This window comes from Rhinatrema bivittatum, chromosome 9 (assembly GCF_901001135.1).
Source record: "Rhinatrema bivittatum chromosome 9, aRhiBiv1.1, whole genome shotgun sequence".
NCBI classification, from domain to species: Eukaryota; Metazoa; Chordata; class Amphibia; order Gymnophiona; family Rhinatrematidae; genus Rhinatrema; species Rhinatrema bivittatum.
In genome coordinates this window covers 21,880,143-21,893,782 of record NC_042623.1, presented here as the reverse complement: position 1 = coordinate 21,893,782, position 13,640 = coordinate 21,880,143, and the positions used below count along the sequence as shown (strand labels likewise).

The 13,640-nt window shown below is 42.3% G+C and overlaps 1 protein-coding gene across 1 annotated transcript in view; it reads left to right on the top strand.

The window, feature by feature from the left end:
- CHCHD3 (coiled-coil-helix-coiled-coil-helix domain containing 3) overlaps nt 1-13,640 on the top strand; it is a 522,566-nt gene that overhangs the window by 149,808 nt on the left and 359,118 nt on the right. The window contains exon 4 of the mRNA XM_029615341.1: nt 13,034-13,178. Coding sequence (XP_029471201.1) covers nt 13,034-13,178 — 145 coding nt within the window. The remainder of the gene's footprint in view (nt 1-13,033; nt 13,179-13,640) is intronic.

The window sequence follows — 13,640 nt, the reverse complement described above, 5'->3', positions numbered from 1 at the left end:
TTTTGCGAAATGTTATTGTTTTTTTGTGTTGCGAGGGGGGAGGGGTGTCTTTGATTGTGCAGCGCGTGTCTATTCGGAAGTGGTCTGACCAGGGGATGGGTGTGCATCTGGGTTGGTCAGTTTGGATTGAGGAGTTGGTGAAGATGAGGTTGAGTGTATGCCCTTAGGATAACCCCTAAGCTTCGTGCTGCTTGGAGTAAGTGGTGAGAAGGGGAGCTGGGAGTGGGGATAGGAGGAGGAATGGGATCTCAGTGTTGTCTTGGTATAACTGATGAAATCTTTATACAAACTGTTGGAGTCTGCTTCCTTGAAATTTCTTACTTGGAAGTGGTGTTTCTAATTGCCATCACTTCAGTTAAGAGCGTCAGTAAGCTGAAAGGATTGATTCATTACTCTCAGTACCTACGGTTTTGCCACAACAGTGATGCTCTGTATTTACCCTAAGGTTTTACCGAAAGTGGTTTTGGTATTTTATATGAATCAAGCCATTGTTTTGCTCATGTTCTTTCCAAGATATTATGCACACAAAGGGGAGAAGGCCCCTCCATTCATTGGACTCTGTAAGGGCCTTGGCCTATTATCTGAAAAGAACTCAACCACATTGTCAGACTTCTCAACTTCAACTCCTACGATCCTAACAGACTGGGAATAACTTTTGCCAAGCGCATGTTGTCCAGTTATCTTGCAGACTGTATCACATATTGCTATGATCTGGCTGGCCTCCAGATTCTGTCAAGGCTCATTAAGTAAGAGCCATTGCTATCTTAGCACACCTAAGAGCCGTGTTCATTGAAGACGTCTGAAAGCTGCAACTTAGTCATCTGCTCACACATTAATGTCCCATTACTGTCTGGACAGTCTCTCCAGAAGTGATAGTAGCTTTGTGCAACCTGTTAAACCAGTAGATTATTCTCCATGGCTGGCAGAGGTGGGTGAGGGGGCCTTCTGGATTGCTTTTTCAGGGGCCGATGCAATATCCTTAGTGCACTCTTAACGAGCAGTTAGACGCGAGTAAAATAGGCGCTAATCAATTCCCCTAATGCAATAAGGGATTAGCGCCTATTTAACGCGTGTCTAATGTGGAGTGAATGAAATAGCACTCATCACATGCAAATGCATGTGAATGAGCCTATTACTCATTCACTCCCATTGCTCAGATATCTTATTGCTCAGATATTAACATCTGCCGGGGGCCGTTTTCATTACTGGCAGACAGGCAGTCGCGACCCCCTAATTTAAATGTTGCATGGCACCCCCCTTTGGGGCACCAAGCAAGAGAGCGGGCGCTGACTGTTCAGCGCCCGCTTTCTACGCGCCCTTATTGCATCAGCCCCTCAGTATGTGCTCTGCTGCAACCCTCAACTTGGCTAATTCAGCCCTGCTTGTCGACGGAGAAAGTGAGTTTGTTTACTGTAAGTAAGGTTCTCTCTAGACAGGATGAATTAGCCATACTTAATATCTTCCCACCTCCCTGAAGAGTCAACTACCTAGCCAAAGCTAAGCTCTGCAATCAATTGAGGGGCTCAAGAGCTAGAGAGATGAGTCTGTTTGGCACTGTTGGATGACGTTATGCACATCATATGGCTAATTTATCCTGCTGTCTACAAAGACTCCCATTTACAGTAAGCAAAGTTGCTTTATCAGTTTCAACTGATAATCAGAAGCTCCACCTGTAATTTTCTTTGTATCCTGTGTGTCCATGGTCACACAACGTAATTCCCTCCTTTAGTGAGTGCCCTCACTATCTGAGATGCTGAACTTTCTAATTTTCTTCTGTTGCCTATTATTTACAGGAGTCATCCTCTATTCTTCTTACTCACAAATGGTTTAACTTTTCCATTCTTTATCACATCTGCCACTTTTGGTTTCTTGCAGTCTGTCAATGTGGTAATTGCCGACAACTTACTTATCTTAACAATAGCAAAGATGGACCCCAGACAAGTGGTGGCTACTTAATTTTCCTTGTTCAGTTTATATTATGGAGATTTATGCTGTAGCAAGGGAATTCCTGTTGTCAGTATTTTATTGCTTCTTGCCCTGTGCTACAAAACTAATGAGCATCGACACTTGTGATCCCTATTCAGTCAGGCTTCTGTACTTTCATTGTGTAATGTGCTTTCTATGAGATGGCACTCTCAGCTCTCTTCACCTGTTATTTTGCCAAATACAGGATACCTACCTTTTGTCTCTTTAAATTTTCTGTAGTGCATTTCCAAACCCTTGCTGTGTTATTCCTGTAAGGGACATTACTAGGCACTCAATCCCTTTCATAGAATCCCCTTCTCAATCCCAGTGCCCTTGCTGACCAGGAGGGCTTGGATGGAAGTCTCCTCTGAGACTTGCCTGGCAGGGATTGCTGCAGTAGTGGCAGCCATCTTCCTTCTCCCTGAATGATATTAAATGTATCACCTCTGCTTCACATGGACATGAGATTCGAATATGTCTCTTGTGCTGCAGTACTATTGCCTGAGCAATGGGGCTAGTCCAGCTAGAATCCCTCCTCTGTCATCAGATTTCTTCACTGTTTCTTGAGCAATTTTTAATGGGTCTCATGTTGCTATTTTTCTCTGCATTGTTATATTGTCAGGGCATGACATTTCTGGTCATCAGCTCACCACTACTGATTGGAAATTCAGACTTCCCAGTTGACTCGTTGGCACTAGTACCATTGTTCCAGTGGCAGGGGACCACAGGATCCCTTTCTCTCCAGTGTTGCTGCTCCTGCTTCCTTCTGTGGTATATTGGTTATCAGTGCAAGTGTTAATAACCAGTAGGCTGCAGGAGGAAGTAGCTTATACTGGAGTGGTAGTGGCACAAGGTAGAAAGGCAGAGATCAAAAGAGAAAGCGAGCAAAGGGGGTAAAGTTTGGAAGAGGTGGAGACAGCAAGGAGGGGTGTCTGAGAGAAAATGTGAGAGAGTCAAGGGATAAGAGAGAGAGCGCGAGTAAAGTAGTGAAGAGTAAAGTTGTTTGTCCTATGGTTAGGAGGTTCTTTGTTAGTTTTGTATTGCATTTTATTTGTACTCCACTGATATACAAAGGAATGGTGGATATTCAAATTAAAACAAAGAGAAGGAGGAGGATCTTGGACATACATGAAAAATGATGGGTTTGCTTATCCTGCATTTAGAGTGTATGGGGAACGGGGTGGGTTTGAGAGTTGGAATTCACATAGCGCTTTCTGGTACACTTGATAGTGTCAAAAGTTATTGTGTAGGTTATGATGGTACCCCTCTCCAAATGACGGTATACAAAACTCGTAAAATAAATAAATAAAATAGGTATTGATGTAGCTTTCTAACAGGTAGGTGCCACCAACATAGTAAGTAGAAGGAATTATTTATTTATTTATTTAAAACCTTTTCTATACCGTCGTTTAGTAGTGTACCATCACAACGGTTTACAGATAGGCACATAAATAAGTCTGGTTAGGATTATAAATTAGCTAGTAGGTGCCAAATATATAGGCAAAAATACAACTTCTTGGTGGAATCAACCTACAGTCAAGGTATGTCGGCACCAAACTTACTAAAAAATGCTGTTTGTTTCCATCCTCTTCTGCACCTTGGTCCCTCCCCCTGGTCCCCTCCAGTTCATGTGCTAATCTATGAGATGCCTGGAGGGGTAAGGTGGGCAATCTAGTGTAAATAAATAAATAAACCTCACGATGTGAAAATTTGGCAAGCGCACAGTTTTTTTGGCTAGTGCAAATGTGTCATGCCTAGATATTGTACGATGTGTTTTGGAGTATTATTTTGTTTGAAAGAGACCTGCTGGAAGGAGGATTAATCTGCTGATTAGAGTATTGGACTATTGTTCTGAAATCCTGAGACATGAGTGGTGTCGCCTTTAGCAAGTCATTTTATCTCCTTGTGCCTCAGAGACCTAAACGAAGACCATGTACTTGTGTAAATCTTGCCTGATCACTAATTAAAACAAAAAAGTAAGAATTTGTTGCAGTTCATTCCATTGTCATGCATTTTTATGACAAATCAAGACTGCAGTGGCCATAATGCACTGGGGTGAAATGTATTAAAAGAGAATAGTATTGGAATTTATATGACCATGTGGAGTAAGTCTGGCAACGATACTATAATACTGTAACTCAAACTGTGACTTGGGTACCATATAGAAGTCTAGAATGGTGGCAGATAGAGACTGTGATAGTTTTTCAGGCACATCATTACTTGTTTGTACTCAGAATAGTAGCCTGTCTCTGAATTTGATTTGATTCTCCGTCCCAGCATTCCTGAATTTATTTCGAGGTCTCTTCTTTTCTTTTTCACTTTATTGCTCATTATTTTAATAGAGCACAGTGAGTCTGATTCTCTAAACTTTTCCCCCATGGACACAGGATGGGAGGAAAGCCTTTATGAATCCAGGCCCTTGGTGTGGCTCCTGTTTCTATAGAAAATGATGCAGGGCCAATCTTTTTAAGAGGCTTCACTTTCCTGCTGCCAAACTGAATAAAATTCAGCAGCAAGTGCTAAAGTATGTAATTTTTACAGACATTTTAATTGCCCTTTGAATCCTCTTTCTCTCATTAAAGGTGAGGAGAGAGAGGTTTGAGTGCTTCAGATGTCATCTTTAAATTCAACTTTGTAGTACTTAGTTTTACGCAGAGGAGGACATGCCATCAAATATGCATATTTTAGAAGGTTCGCGGTGTTAGAGTACCTCATACTGTTATTTATCCCATGATTTAGGATTGCAGCTTTTCATTTACATATTTAATATAAGCCATTGGGGAAGGCTGGCTTTGATTTACAGTAAAAACATTTTTATGCCGATCGTGAAGTCTGAAATCTCTCCCCCCCCAATCGCATTAAAGTTTAGGTAGTAGTAAAATCACTTAATTAGATGAAAATCAATCCAGGATGATCACCTAAAGAAGTCTGGCCTGGTCTCAGACTGACCTGTCGCTTACAGCTGTCCTGCTCTAAAGGATGCTGCTGCAGTACAGACTCTGCCCTTGGGAACAGGAATGTATTTACTTTATTTATAGTCTGCTTTTTCAGACACTGGATCACATTTAGGTACCATAGGGTACCTGAACCTTTCCATTGAGAAAGTGAGCATGGGGGATAATAACTGTTTGTGGTGGTGAGAGGTTATAGAATGCCAAACAGCCTCTCAGAAATCTGGGATCATTGCACTAATGGATTGTGACTATCAGGAATGCAGAAACAGGGATCGGCAAACAATTTTTTTTTTTTTATTGGACCAGTTATGACATCTTTTGAGAATTAAACACCTTTTGTCAGACGATGATTGAATTTGAGCAGGCAGGTAAGTTGCAGGTTAGAATGACAAAAGCTGTCCGTTTTCAAAGATGTGAAGCATAGGAAAGGGGAGGTAGGGAAAATGAGGCGCCTAGCACAGCGAACACGTGACCAAGCACACATCTTGAGGGAAATCCCTACAGTACCTGAATGTAAGCTGCTTTGAAGTGCTGAAAAGTCAAATATAAATCAAAGAGAGAAATTGGTAGCCACTGCATGCTACAGAGCACAAGGATCAGAGACTCTGCAGGAAGTTCTTCTGAGTACCCTTAACAGTTGCCTTGTGCAGAAGTGCTGGCAATATATTATTTTTAGAATCTAAAAAGTTGTAATACATTTTTCCAACTAATGCCATTTTGCCTCTGGTGTCTAGTTGTATAAAAATAAAATTGTATATAGTGGTGAAGACCATATACAATTCGCATGCACGTTCCATCTGAAAACTTGATGATGGTATTGTGAAACCATTGAGGGGTAATGACATTGTTATCTAATGATAGTTTGACTTCATTTATATTTCTGAAGGGAACTGATGCTATGAAGCAGTTTTAACTTGTTGGAGTCTGGCATTCATTTAGATAATACAGTGGCAGGCTGCTGAGATTGTAGTACTGAATTTCATTTGTTAAATTGCCAAAAAAAAGCAGCACTAATGACAACTATTTGAATTACTGATTAAAGGAAGTTGGTATTTATTTAGAGAAAAAGACCAGAGACTTTCTTATGGACTGCATGGCTATTAGTCAAAAGCAGAAAACACAATGTGTGAGAATAACTATTATTTTCTTATCTCTTTTCCCACCAGCAACCAAAGAAGCTTTATGAAAAAATGATCTAAAATGCTTCTGTGTCTTTATCCTGTGTTTGTGTTTGAGTGTGAGAAAATGCACTGTGTAATCTATGGTAATTTTACTAAATAAATTGTTACAGCAGCTACAATCTTGAGACCTAATGTTAAATTGAAACCATCCTGCAGATACTGTGTTCTTTGGAGTGGAGGAGATTGGAAGGCATTTTTTAAATACAGGCAATTTTCAGGGAAAAGTATAAAAACCTCTTAATATTGGACATATGGGTGACATCATCAGATGGATCCTGCCCACGCAGGGTCCTTCTTTAGTCTCTTCTTTTCCACAGAGCATTCGTCTCGTGGATGTGGAGCTTGTACAGTTTTTGGTTGGAAAACTGCTATGATTGAGAACATTTTTCTCGGTTCATCGTACCGGGTCCCTCTATCTACTGGCCCTAGTTAGCAGGCTTTGCGGTAAGTTTGTACGCACCTAGCAGTTTATTTCCGACTGTACCATCTCCTGATGGCCGCCCGCCATCGACCGTTCGCTGGTTGTTTTTTCCAATCACATCTTCAGGCTTTCATGAATGCCCCCAGTGCCCCTGGACTATGTCCATCACAGACCCCACAAAGTCTGTATTTTGTGCCTGGAGGTATTGCACGATATCCGGGGTTGTGCGTTCTGCGCCCATATGGTCCCCCAAGGGGCGCTGACCGTGCTTTGACAAAATAGAGAAGCTGTTTGGTCCCAGGAAGTCTGAGCCCTCGACCTCAGCATCGAGGGCATCAACACTCTAACTTCTGCTTATTAGCTGCCTTACTGAGTGACTTTAAAAATACAGTCTAACTTCAGTTTATTCCCTGCCAGTACGGCATGTTCTTATGTCCTGCAGAGGGGGAACTGACTTTGCTCCCATGATCTAAAAGACGCCTACACCCACATCAAAATTTCCCACTTCCATCAGAAATTCCTCCGATTTGTGGTAGGCGAGAACCACTTTCAGTACCGGGTGCTTCCTTTCAGCCTGATGTCAGCGCCCCGAGCCTTCACAAAGTGCCTGGCGGTGGTGGGTGCTCATCTGAGGAGACTACGGGTGCAGGTATTTCCCTACCTGGATGACTGGCTTATCAAGAGCACCATCAGGTAGAGTGTGCTGCAGTCCCTACACTCTACCATAGCAGTATTAGAGACCTTGGGCTTTCTGATCAATTACCCAAAATCTCTGCTGGTTCTGTTCCCGCAGCTGGACTTTATTGGTGCCAGATTCGACACAGCTCAGGCTGTGGTGTTCTTGCCCCGGCCTCGGGCATTCACCCTAGTGTACCTGGCAGGAGCGATCTCTGAGTCGCCAGGTCTCTGCGCGCACCTCATGCTGCGTCTGTTGGATCACATGGCTGTGACTGTCCATGTTACTCCCTTCGTTTGTCTGCATATACGCAGGGCGCAGTGGACTCTATGGTCCCAATGGTGTCAGGCCACCTGGGACCTTCGGGTGCACATCAGGGTTACTTCACCTCTCCAGTAATCCTTGTCATAGGGGGGACGGACCCTATCCAACTTAGTGATTGGGATCCCTTTTCAGCTTTCTCCTGCTCAAGTCCATGCTGGGCTCCATCTGAAGATGTCACCCATATGTGAGGACTAACATCCTGCTGTCCTAGGAGAGTTGCTTACCTGTAACAACTCTGCTTTATTGCATTTATATAAGGACCTCCTTGCTTCCCACCTGGGCTGGGGTGTCCATGCAGAAGGTCTCCACACCCAGGGTTGATGGTTGATACAGGAGGAGCAGTGTCAGATAAACTTCCTGGAGTGCCGAGCGATCCAGTATGCGCTTTGGGTGTTTCGGGATCGCCTGGCAAACAAAGTGGTCCTTGTTCAGACCGACAATCAGGTGGCGATGTGTACCTGAGCAAACAGGGCAGCACAAGGTCGCTTCTTCTTTGTCAGGAAGCGGTCCAGATCTGGGTCGTGGGCTCTGTCCAGGTCATCCTGCTCCGCGCCATGTACTTACCAGGGCTGGAAAATGTGATGGTGAACGATCTGAGTTGTTCCTTTTGCCCATACGAGTGGTCCCTGAAGCAGGAGGTTGAAGATTCAATTTTCCATTTCTGGGGAACCCCCGGATGTGGATCTTTTCGCTTCCCCCTACAACAGGAAGATGAATCAGTTTTGCTCCCTGTTCAGGAGATCAGCAAGCCGGCATTGGACGCCTTTGCCAGCCATTGGGGCAAGGGCCTCATGTATGCATATCCTCCATTTCCACTAGTGTCGAAGACTCTCCTGAAGCTTCAACAGGACCGAGGAACCATGGTTCTCATCGCCCATTATTGGCCGAGGCAGATTTGGTTTCTGTTCTTGCAGGATCTTCCTGCGGGAGCTAATCATTTGGGGACCTCTCCACACCTCATCACGCAGGATCAGGACAGGCTGTGCCAGCCCAACCTCCAGGCCTTGGAGGATCCATTCTCCTGCTCCAACTGAAAGTTTCTTGATTACATTCTGCACCTCTCGGAGGTTAGCCTGAAGATCAACTCCGGCAGAGTCCATTTCAGTGATATTGGGGCCTACCACCAAGGGGTGGATGGTATCACCCATCTCAGTGCAGCCTATCGTGGGGTGCTTTATGCGAGGCCTGCTTCAGCTGAAACCTCCCCTAAGGGCCCCCTTCTCCCACTGTCTACTGTGACCTCAACGTGGTCTTGGCCCAGCTTATAAAGGTTCCATTTGAACCTCTGCGCTCCAGTTTCCTGCAGTATCTGTCCTGGAAGGTTATCTTCTTGGTAGTGGTCACCTCTGCACGCAGAGTCAGTGAACTTCAAGCTTTGGTGTTGTACCTACCTTATACAAAGTTCTTTCACACTAAGGTGTTTCTGCATATGCACCCCAAATTCCTGCTGCAGGTGTCACGGAATTCTATCTGAATCAGTCCACGCATTCTGCCCACCTTTCTTCCCAAGCCGCATTCGCACCAGGGTGAACGGGCTCTGCACAGTCTGGATCGCAAGAGAGCCTTAGCCTTCTACCTAGAGCGGACAGCAAGCCACAGACAGTCCATGCAACTCTTTGTCTCTTTTGAAAAAAACTGTTTGGGAGTCATTGTTGGCAAGCAGACTCTATCCACCTGGCTAGCAGATTGCATTTCTTTCTGCTATGTGCAGGCTGGACTGCAGCTTGGGGGCCATGTCAGGGCTCGTTCTGTTAGAGCCATGGCAGTTTCAGTGGCCCACTTGTGAGCAGTCCCAGTGGATGAGATCTGCGGGGCTGCAACATGGAGTTTCCTCCACACCTTCGCCTCGCACAACTGTCTGGACAGGGACAGCTGACACAACAGTAATTTCGACCAGTCTGTCCTCCGGAATCTCTTTTAGCTTTGAAACCCAACACTTCCTGCCTCAGGCCCATTTTTCGGGTTCAGGCTGACTCCCTCTTTTACCATCAGCACCAGTGTTGTTGTGCCTGTTGACACCTGGTTAGGTGCTGTTGGTCCTATAATTGTTTGGGAGCAGCCTGTAGCTAGGGATTCACCCATATATGATGACTTCCATCCTGCTTGTCCTAGAAGAAAGCAGAGTTGCTTACCTGTAACAGGTATTCTCCTAGGACAACAGGATATTAGTCCTCCGGAAACCTGCCCGCCACCCCCCAGAGTTGGGTTTCTGCTTATTTTATTTTATTTTTCGTAATTCTATATTATAAGACTGAAATGGGACCTCACATGGATGCGTGGATAGTGGTATGTTGGACATACTCAGTGTGCCTCGTTAAAGCTCTAGAAACTTTGACAAAAGTTTTCCATGCTGGGCTCCATCTGAAGATGTCACCCATATGTGAGGACTAACATCCTGCTGTCCTAGGAGAGTTGCTTACCTGTAACAACTCTGCTTTATTGCATTTATATAAGGACCAAATTTCATTAGCAGAATTTAGATCTTACCCATATTAGTGGGATAATACATTAAAAGAACTGCATGGCCAGTTAAAATAAAAAATCAAAATAAAAGTTAGAAAAATTATAGTACTCTTCTTTTAGTTTATGAAAGTACTAGCCGTTAAGCCTGTAACAACGGGCTACATTAACATTTTTTTTTCAGTCCATTTCCTTATCCCTCATTCTCCCCTCCCTCCCCTCATTCTCCCTCACCCTCTAGTCTCCCTCCCCCTCCCCCCCCTCAGTCACTCTCTCCTCCCTCCCCTTAGTCAGTCACTCTCTCCCCTCCCCCTCCCCCCTCAGTCTCTCTCTCCTCCCTTCCCCCCTCAGTCACTCTCTCCTCCCTCCTTCTCTCCCCTCAGTCACTTCCTCCTCCCTCCCTTCATTCACAACCCCTTCGGATGGCACAGACGGAAGATCTCCGGGGGAGGTCCCTCCCTCCCTCGCGTGTGCTGCTTCCGCTACTGCTTGCTGCTGCCGCCGTCGTCATTACTGCTCATGCTCCTCACCACGCCATTTTGGTTACTGGCAAGCTCTGATTGACGTGCTGCCCGCGCATGCGCGGTAGAGTTGCTCTCTACTGCGCATTTGCGGCATGTCTGTCAAGCTTCATTTATCTAGTAGATGTGCTTATTTTATTGGTTCAGTCCTTTCCAAATCAGTAGAGCGCAATTGTGCGCATCTTTTCTTTATGTGCAAACTGAATTTCTGATGTAAGTTTTTGTGCACAAAAAATGTGCGTGTAAAACTTGACACGTTGCTTAGCGCCCTCGAATGGAAATCCCATGCTAATTGGGGCTCTTATTCCCCAATACAGAGAGGTGCCCTGGCTCAACTCAGTTTTGTTAGTGTTCCTAGTCCAATTTGGGGTAAAGTTTCCAGCGCTTGTGTTAGTCTCTGGGTGGAAGCAGGAGTTCCATTTCTGGGACCTGTCAAGATTTTATGTGCTGAAAACTTTTTTTTAAAATTTTTTGTACATTTAGGGCCTGATTTTAAAAAGTATTTACATGCGTAAAATTGGGTTTTACTCAAGTAAATGCACTTTACTCCTGTAGGTGGGCTTTTGAAAATTGTTGCATTATATGCCATTGAATTGTCCATAGGATTTGCTCGCAAAAATGCACTTTACATGCTTAAATGGCTTTTGAAAATTGCTATGATAGTAGTTACATTTACACGTGTAAATCCTTTTGAAAATTCATCTGTTATGTTTTAGAAAACACGATTTATGCATATAAATTTATGCATATAAATATGCATATAAATGTTGCATATAAATGCATATATTTATATATATGCATATTTATATATATAAATATATGCATTTATATATATATATAAATGCATATATATATATGTATGCATATTTATATATGCATATAAATATGCATATAAATGTTGCATATAAATGCATATATTTATATATATGCATATTTATATATATAAATATATGCATTTATATATATAAATGCATATATATATATATATGTATGCATATTTATATATGCATATAAATATGCATATAAATGTTTTCTGCACATAAAATGTTATTTCTGTGCATGTTTCTTTACGCTAAGCCTCCTCTTCACACACATTTTCTGATTTTTATGCAGATTTTAACTCCCAATGGGAGTTTGTTTTTTTTAAAACAAAATAATTAGCTTGTCTATTAAGAAATTGTGCTGAACTTTGGAGTATAGTTTTAACATTCAGCTCATTACGTCAGCCCCAAAAACAGGAGGGCGGTTTTTAGGAATGACAAAAAGCTTATGTAATTTATATGGTCTGTCAACTCCCTGGAGTTACTGTAGATTGCTCTCTAATCCATCTAAGCCTCATGGAGACTAACAGAAGTAGTATCTTTGATAAGTTTTAAAGTGTCAAATTGCATGGTTACCTTGGTTCATGGGAGATGAACATGGAGGACCGAGGAGTGGTTGTCAGGTTTTATATGGAACTTTGTATGTGTATCTATCCGAAGGGGACAAATTGCTATTGGGCAGACTAGATGGGCCATTTTAGCTTCTATTTACCGTCATTTGCTATGTAACAAATTTTATTAAAATCTCGGACATTAGGGCTAGTGTTGGACATGCTGAGACCCAGGGTAGAAACTTGGTCATGGGACTCTGATCTTGGATCCTTTTCCCCCCTCCCCCGTGGATTCTTCCTAGGTCTTTGTCCTCCTATCTCCAATCCTTAAACCTTCTCTCCTCTGACCTCCAAATATGATCTTCCCTTCCCCCTAAAACGCTGGCCCTGTATGACATCATAAGCTTTTGAATTTATAGTTTTGATTGACTATCTTCAGCATTAATTGCATCCACTTCTGGAATATCTGCTATTAAAGGCTCCAGTAAACTTCCAGTCATAAAATAGTCTGTGCTACCTCCATTCTAAACTTTTCCCCAGAGAAGGAGGGGTTGTTCTATAATGAAAGTCTGTAACTGAGACCCTAACTATATGTAACAAACAGATCTTAGCTTTTGTTTCAGTAAACATCAAGATGTGTTCACCTCTATCAATATTTCTCTCACTCATCAATAAATCTTGGTATTCACCTCAACAAAAGTCAATATCTGTCTTACTCGTCTCTTATTGTTGGAGAACTTTAGATCTTGATTCTGTGCTCAGTGTGATACTTCATATAAAAGAAACTATGGTCTTTATTCAATAAAGATTTTTTTTCATAGGCATAGCATAGGAAAGTCATTTTTGAATACAGCCCTTGGTATCTTAATTCTAGAGCAAAACAATAGCCTTTTATATGAAATATGTAACAGAGGAAACTATATAATCCTAATAATTAGTTAGGATACTGTCACTAAGATAGAACTCATTTGAGCAAACATTCTCTAGTCCTTGACATCAAAACAAAAAATAGAATTTTCAACAGTAATAGCCAGTGAATCATTCATTGCATTCTTTAAATGTGTTATCCTTATGGCTTATGTATTCCATATAAAATTCCATGGTAACTCGGCATATAGAAATGATTTCCATTCTGAACTGCCTTTATTTTCATATTTAGGTTAGAACAAGATAAACTCTATTTGCGTGAGGATATTGGCAGAATTCTAGAGCAAGAGAAGAATGCATCGAATGAACTCCTTGCTAGAGCCCTTCTTCGGGAAAAAACAGTTACTGAAGAGGAACGCCTGAAAACAAAGCGTCTAGTAAGTATGCATACCCAGGGATAGAAAACCATTTGTTTTGAAAGGCCATGAGAATGTTTATTATTATTATTATTATCATTTATTATTATTAAAAGATATGACCTGCAAACTTATGTCCATGTTATATTTATTTATTTATTTATTTATTTATTTAACAGTTTTATATACCGAATTTCTTGTAACAGGTTACAAATCAAAACGGTTTACATAATAACAATAACAGTGCCTCAAATAGTGCAATTACATAAATCAGAGGAATACAGAACTAGGATCATGAAACTGTTGAAACAAACCAGGGTATACATATATCGAACTATGATACATGGCTGGTAACAACAAAGGCATGTTTGGTATGGTGGACACGAGAAATTTGATGGCAGAAAGAGAAGTCACTATAAGCCAGGCTTCCCAAGCCTCTCCAGGAGACCTCACAGAGACTCAGTCTATACATAAGAACATAAG